The sequence below is a fragment of the Temnothorax longispinosus genome, chromosome 9 (genome assembly GCF_030848805.1).
Source record: "Temnothorax longispinosus isolate EJ_2023e chromosome 9, Tlon_JGU_v1, whole genome shotgun sequence".
NCBI lineage: Eukaryota > Metazoa > Arthropoda > Insecta > Hymenoptera > Formicidae > Temnothorax > Temnothorax longispinosus.
The window spans coordinates 8,887,404-8,895,317 of record NC_092366.1 but is presented as its reverse complement, the minus strand read 5'-3'; the positions used below and the strand labels follow the sequence as shown (position 1 = coordinate 8,895,317).

Here is a 7,914-nt window from a genome sequence, read left to right as displayed (position 1 = left end):
AGGTTCCCGATAAAAACAGTACGTGGATCCACGTTATTGCTACGTGGATTCGACGTGGATTCGACGAAATTACGTGATTCGACGTGGATGTGACGTTCCTGTTTTTATAGTCCAAGAGCTGACGACACTTTTGGCCAAGTGATTTTATAAATCACGATTTTCTGTTATAACCTGCGTGGACGACCCTCCTTCGATAATCCGAACACCTGGCTGGCCGTACTTAGGGGGTTTAGAAGTACGCAGGTGAGAAAAAAAACAGATTTTCAAGTCATAGTATAAGTCTTAATTTTTATCGGATATTGATAATTGATCACTCAGGAACATGCAAATAAATTGCCAGTTCGATTGCTCGGGGAGAATTAGTCGCCAGGCTTAATTAAAAATAATTAAAATAATTATTTTCAAGTCATACTATAAAAGCTGGGTTTTTTTTTACTAACAAGTATAGTGCTAACACATACCACCCAAAAAAAAGCCAAGTGAAATTTTGGTGGCAACATCTCTAAAAAAATTATTGAAAATGCACAAAGCCGGCGCGCGGCGGAGAGGTCTGATGATGGCCTCAATTGTTTTTTAGCGTCCATGAGTTTTTAAAAACGTGTATTTTAACTATCATTATCGTATCAATTTATGAAAAAATTGATAAATAATAAATAGTATGTAAAAATAAAAAAAATGGCTTTGCTGGCGCAGCGTTGCGTTTTTTTGTGAAGATAGCCGGATATAATCGTCAGACCCCTCCGCCGGCTTTGTGCATTTTCAATAATTTTTTTAGAGATGTTGCCACCAAAATTTTCACTTGGCTTTTTTTTGGTGGTATGTGTTAGCACTATACTTGTTAGTAAAAAAGACCCAGCTTTTATAGTATGACTTGAAAATAATTATTTTTAATTATTTTTAATTAAGCCTGGCGACTATTCCCCCCGAGCAATCGAACTGGCAATTTATTTGCATGTTCCTGAGTGATCAATTATCAATATCCGATAAAAATTAAGACTTATACTATGACTTGAAAATCCGTTTTTTTTCTCACCTGCGTACTTCTAAACCCCCTAAGTACGGCCAGCCAAGTGTTCGGATTATCGAAGGAGAGTCGTCCACGCAGGTTATAACGGAAAATCGTGATTTATAAAATCACTTGGCCAAAAGTGTCGTCAGCTCTCCGTCTATTACTGGGGTTAGTGACGCGCTTTAAAAGTATTTAAGTGTTTAAAGCACGCCACGAACCCATGTGGCACCTTGTTTCGCATAGAAAGTGTATGCGTGAACAATTTCGACATATATATTAGTTATTTATGCCTTCCAATACTCAAAATAGCTGCTATATTTTCAAAACTTCTTTTTGTTAATAACTTTTCAACGAATAACGAGTGACGGCTAAATCCTTCTGAAGGTCACTCGGGGTCATGACCTTGACAACATATATCAAGGTCATTGAAATCGGTGAGGTCGCCCTTAAATCTAGACATTTACCAAGTTATATTTATTTTGAGCTTTAATACTGCATATCTCGAAAACTAAAGCAGTTAGCCCTATAAGACCTATAACGAGACCTATATAATTTTTTGTTCAGCGTAAAAAATACTACCAGAAACCACAGTCAAATCAAGGGGCACCAGTTATCGTGTTCGTGCCCGTTTTCTTATGACACTGTTCAGGATTAAGCAGGACAAACATATGGGCTGCGTTTCTTTTGATGCTTTCAGCGCTGTAAGCATTATTCTATCTCCGTTGCACATTGAATATCAAATAGAATTGGAGCGACGCTTTCAGCGCTGAAAGCGTCAAAAGGAACACAGCCATGATATCAGAACCCACTACTAAAATTTTTTTTTTTTTTTTTTTAGAAAACCTAACTTCTGACATGTTTTCTTTAATCAAAAATAACATATATCATCAACCTATCTATCATCAACCTTGGTGGCGTGTGTGACCCATGGTGCCGCAGTATTGGGTGTCCCATGGTGCCCCGAATGCACTTAATATAGAAAACGGTGAAACGTAATAAAAAAAATAAATGATACATGATCGATTATCTGTAGTGTAGTAAAATGACAAAAGATGTTAGAAAGTTACACCTAATTTTTAGTACGCGTATATTTTACTACAAAAACAATATTAAAACATTTCTGAATGGTTAAAAAGAAATTTACGCATCACGAAAACCATTTATGTCACGTGCGTCTCGAGACAACGGACTTTAATGACTTCCACATCTAATAGATACGAAGTATGGGCAACGAAATAATTGTCACATGATACTAATTGGGTCAACCTAAACATTCTGGATTACCCTAAACAGTCAATAACCCATGGTACCCTGTGGCTCATGGTGCCTCGGTCTCCTCTAACTATTGAATGTAATCAGTCACGTTAAAGCAAAATGAGCTTCACTTTTTCAGTGAAGTCTTAGATGTTATAAATTAGCTATCACATAATGAACTTTTTGTCATTATAACAAATGATCATTATTTCGTAGAATTATCTCAATGCTAGATGCTACAACTCGGCCAAATTGCACTATCTTTAGTTGAAATATGTGATACATCTTCAAAATATAATATAATGCAAGCTTGAGGAGACAATCATGACAAATATCATAAGTTTTTATATCAAGGACAAGAAAAAAGTTATATATTTATCAAATGTTAATTAATAATATATATATTTATATTTATCAAATATAAGTATCAAATGCTATTTAATAATATCTATCGATTATCTAATAACAGGAAATTTTATAAACATATAAAAATTTGACATAAATAATTAAGCAAAAAGTTTATATACAGATATCACATAGAATGTTTTTGGAATTATATTCATATATTTTTGGAATTTGATTAAAGGGTGAGAGTAATCCAGGTGTGAGGCATGTCCATTGCCGCAATTTGTGGAGATCTGATGTCAGTTAGATTTAGTTGTATTTTATCCGTAAACACAGATGACCCAGACGGGTTCCATGGGTCAGGTGGTAGTTGCACATCCATCGTGGTGGATATTTTTAATTTATCATCGATTTCCATACTATAGAAATATTCATCCTATAAGAAAAAGTTAAGTTCGAGCAAAGAAGTTCAAATCATGAAGGAAATATAGCAATATACTAATTTTTCAATCAAAGAATTATAAACTATTGAAACATAGTAAATATTTATATTTTATATAACGTTATATTATGCTTTCTCGTTAATATTCTCCATCCTAGTTGAACACATATGTTGAAGCAGTTAGGAAATTTATTACAGAAAATCACTAAAGTCGATGTGCAATAACTAACTTTTTTGTTTGTAATCTGAACAAAACAAGAATGATGAAAAATGTAATAAAGTATATAAAAAGGTAAATCGTGTACGTACCACTTCCATTCCATTCAAAAAGTCAAGAAAGTGTCTTGAATATTTGCAATTTTGTCTAGTCTTCGTAACACGTACATGCGTATCATTTTGTTTAGCGAAATGCTTCGCCAACGCTAACGGTATAACTTGAAACTTGGACTCCTGTTTCTCGTTTCTCTCGTATTGCCCATATAGGATATCCATATTGTACTTGGTTGTGCAAGTGCCTATTGGTGTCTTTTCCTCTGCGGTAAAACCAGATGGGAAATTCATATTTGCCAGTTTAGCCATTAGATCACTACCCATGTTGAATTGCTCAACAATATCTTTGATAATACCCTTGATTATCTTCTCAATGTTCATATTTACGATTATATCTTGTACACCACGCTCATTGAAATTGATGCCAAACCACTGTTCGGATTTAATATTCTCTTTCGAGACCTCTTCTGTAATGTTCGAATTTTGATACTTCAAGGTCGACGAGGTCATGACGTCTCGTAAGAAACAGGGTAAGGTAGTCTCAGATTGTAAAGGCTGACATATTAATACAGCAGTTAATTGTGTAATTTGAAGAGGCTCTCTGTATACTACAGTAGTTTTGTTCACATGAAACGTATATTCCACATTGCTCGTTCCTTCTGGGACGCTTGCGTTAAGTGCTAAATAAATGAAGAAAAAAATGTGTAGTCAGATATGATATATACCAGAATATCGTCATCAATATATGTATATCGTTATAAATATTATAAAAGTAATGGCTGCATTTGTTGAGGGATTTTATGCATAAACTGATAAATATGAACAATAAATATAAGTGAAATACGAACAAACATAATAAATAATTAAATCGAAGAAAACCGTTAAACAGTCAGGATCAGATCTTGCGGTTGCTGATGATAATGAACACGCGAAGTTGGATTCGAATAGCTGTACAGCTTACCTAGTAAGAACGGGATGAACGTGTAGTTCAGCATCGTGAAACAATGTACTTCTTGACACGTCCGCTAATGTTACTCTTATTTCTTTTCTGAGCTCCTTTGTATCAGAACGTCACCATTAACCATCGTATAGAGGATGTCGATCGTTTCAATCCGCTTGTCATTATATACAGATTTACGTACACTGGCGGACAACGATTCGTTTCCTGTGTACCTATGACGCTTCTATGTTCCCCTCTTACCTCAGGAAACGAATCGCCAGTACGATGTAATACGATTCGAACGTTGGTTCTTTCCTCTATAACGTAAACAATATCGCAGTGATGTTTACATCTCGCTGTAAGCATATGCTGCGTGTCATACCCTTCCTTCCAAAGCACGTTCGAAATCCTCTGCGCGCAAACTTTCTATTAGATCTTACTGTAATTTATATAAAAAGTATTTTTGTACCGTAAAAGATTTAATCACATATATTATTATCACTAAAATAAAACATATATTTTACAAAAGATAAAATTTATATTCTGAGTAATAATAAGAATATATCTTTAAGTAATATTTAATTAGGTAATGTATATGGTTTGATTATTTATTTAAATATTTATAAAATTATTGCTAATTATATACATATTTAAATGTCATATTTAATTCAATATAATTATACTACTCAATATATAATTAGACCCAGTCTGGCCAAGATCTAGGATGTAAAATGTCGTTTTTCTTCTTTTTTTCTTATTGGTCGTGTTCATAAGTGAATTGACAAGTAAATCACAGCAAACCTCTTCAAGAAACAGTATCGCAGTTTTATTATAACAAAATATTGTAATTGTAACTGTGTTAGTTATCTTACAATTCAAAAGATTGAATTAAATTTGTTCTTTCTCTTTCCTAAAAATTGTACATTTTTTAATTGTGACAGCATCAGAGTTAAGAAAACAGTCATATTTTTATCAAATGCTATTTAATAATATCTATCAACTACTTAATAACAGTAAATTCTGCAAATACAAAAAGATTTGACATAATATAAAGAGTTAAGCAGATAATTTATATACAGATATCACATTGAGGCTGTGGTCCACTTAACGCTACAAATGCTTCGAAGCATTCCTCTTCTCTTTTCAATGAAGAAAGAAGGAGAAGAAGAACGCTCCAAAGTATTTGTAGCGTCAAGTGGACCGCAGCCTGAATAATGTATATTTTGGAATTTGATTAAAATAGTCCTGATAGTAGTCCAGGAATGATACTCGTTCTGTGCTATAGTTTGTGGAGATCTGATGTTAGTTAGATTAAGCAGCATTGTTTCCGTAAATACAGGTGACCCAGATTGTTTCCATGGAATACGTGGTAGTTGCACACCCATCGTAGTGGACATTCTTAATTTATCATCCATTACTTCCATAGTATACAAATATTCGTTCTACAAGATTTATCATAGAAAAAGTTAAGTTCGAGCAGAAAAGTTGAAATAATGAGAAGTAAATATAGCATAATATACTAATTTTCCAATAAAAGAATTATTATATTAAAACATGATAATAAATATTTATATTTTATGATTCTGTCGTTGCGCTATGTTGTCCTTTTTCATAAATATAAAATTCTCGATCCTAGCTGCATCCATATACCTACATGTCGCAATGATTTAATATGACAGTAATTGGTTGAAGCAGTTAAGAAATTAATTATAAAAATAAATCACTATAGCTGACGTGAAATAATAATTTTTTTTGTTTATTAGTAAAAAACAAAACAGGAATGATGAAAATATATATAAAATATAAAAAAAGTAAACGTGTGTATACGTACTACTTGCATCCCGTTCAAGAAGGAGTCAAATTTTTCCGAATATTCGCAGTTCTCTCTATTTTTCTCAATACGTATACGCGTACTTCTTTGTTCAGCAAAATGCTTTGCCATCGCTAACGGTATAATTTGGAACTTGAAATGCTCGTTCCTGTCGTAGACTCCATATAGCGTATGCATATGTGCTTGGTTGTGCAAACACCTATCGGTGTCTCTTCCCTTTCGGTAAAAGTGGTAGAACCGAATGGGAAATTCCCATTTGCCAGTTTAGCCATCTTATCACCACCTATGTTGAATTGATTAGCAATATCTTTCATAATACTTCTGATCACCTTGTCAGATTTTGCAGGCACGAGTATATACTGTACACCATGCTCATTGAAATAAATCTCGAACCACTGTTCAGATTTGATATGATTCCTCGAGACTTCTTCTGTAACGTTCACATTCTGATACGTCAAGGTCGTCGAAAACGTGACGTTTTGTAAGAAACAATAGAGACTAGTCAATAGATAAGGCTGACATATTAGTGCAGCAGTTAATTGTGTAGTTTGGAGAGGGTCTCTGTGTACTACAGTAGTTTGATTGAAATCGAACAAATATTCCGCACTGAAATTGCTTTCTGAGATGTTTGCGTTGAGCGCTAAAAAAAATTATGTTATATAAGTTAGACACGTAAAATAGACGGATGTTTACGTTTGTTGAGAGATTTTATGCACAAACTGACAAATATGATAATGAACATATGTGAATTAAGCTAATTGGATTCGAATAGTTGTATGATACTTTTGTTATATTATCTTACCTGACAGCAAGAACGGGACGAACGTGTAGTTCAGCATCGTGAAACAAATAATGTACAATATGTATATGTATTATGTCCAGGCATTCCTGCCGGTAGAGTGTACTTCCTGACAATCGACGTCCGCTAATGTAACTTTTCGTTCTTCTCTGAGCTTTTTTATATCAGAATATGCTCATCATTTAACTTTCCGTTTAACCGTGTAGAGAATATCTTTTCAACTCGCTTACATTATTAATTCGAGCGTTGGTTAATTCTTTTGTCTATAATGCCCGATTACAATAGCTGTAGTAAGCTGTAGTAAGCCTCAAGATGTAAGAAATTGACCAATCACAGTCGATTATTCTCCTCACATTCGCCTGTAATTGGTCAATTCTTACGGCTTGAGGCTTACTACAGCTACTACAGCTATTGTAGATCGGCATAACATAAACAATATCTTTTGGCAATGATATGTTTACATTTCACATTTTAAATCCTCAAACTTCCTATATTAGATTTCACTTTATATAAAAAGAAATATTTTTGTACCGTGAAATATTAATTATATGCGTTGGTACCATTAAAATATGTGCAAAAACCATATGTTATTTTACAAAAAAAAAATTATATCCTGGAGTAATAATAAAAAATACATATCTTTAAATATTTAGTTGTATAATATATGATTTGATTATTTAATTATGTAAATATTAATATAATTGTTACTAATTATTACTAATTAATATTTAACTGGCACATTTAATTTAATAATTATAAATTTGAATACATACCTTTACCACGTTCTGTCACATAATGGCGGAAATACCCGAAAGATACAAATAAACCGTTAAGGCCTTCATAAATCGCGTAAGAACGTAAACGTAAGCGTAAGAAAATCGACCAATCCCAATCAAGTATGTGCTTGTCCGTAACCACAGTAGGGGGAAATACTTGATTGGGATTGATCGATTTTTTCTTACGCCTACGTTTTACGTCCTTACGACATTTTATGTGTGAAGGCCTTTAGTGAGGCACGTAGTAC

At 33.4% G+C, this 7,914-nt stretch overlaps 1 protein-coding gene across 2 annotated transcripts; it reads right to left on the bottom strand.

The window, feature by feature from the left end:
• Positions 1-2,648: 2,648 nt before the first annotated feature.
• On the bottom strand, positions 2,649-7,114 carry LOC139819022 (uncharacterized). 2 transcript variants are annotated; one of them, XM_071788145.1, is made up of 6 exons: positions 6,894-7,114; positions 6,092-6,731; positions 4,643-5,702; positions 4,282-4,577; positions 3,360-4,000; positions 2,649-3,044 (listed from the first exon to the last, which is right to left on the bottom strand). In XM_071788145.1, the coding sequence occupies exons 4-6, from the start codon at positions 4,313-4,315 to the stop codon at positions 2,844-2,846; spliced, it is 876 nt and encodes a 291-aa protein (XP_071644246.1). In that variant the 5' UTR covers positions 4,316-4,577; positions 4,643-5,702; positions 6,092-6,731; positions 6,894-7,114; the 3' UTR covers positions 2,649-2,843. The 2 variants fall into 2 exon arrangements, with proteins under 2 accessions (XP_071644246.1, XP_071644245.1); XM_071788144.1 differs by having other exon boundaries at positions 4,282-5,702.
• Positions 7,115-7,914: the final 800 nt, after the last annotated feature.

What these genes read in the sequence shown, in the direction of transcription:
- LOC139819022 (XM_071788144.1), bottom strand. Translation starts at nt 4,315, where the DNA reads ATGCTGAACTACACGTTCATCCCGTTCTTACTAG. An exon ending in GTTCATCCCGTTCTTACTAG is followed by an intron (nt 4,001 to 4,281) that starts GTAAGCTGTACA and finishes TCATTTATTTAG; the next exon opens with CACTTAACGCAAGCGTCCCA. An exon ending in TTTTGAATGGAATGGAAGTG is followed by an intron (nt 3,045 to 3,359) that starts GTACGTACACGA and finishes TTTTTCTTATAG; the next exon opens with GATGAATATTTCTATAGTAT.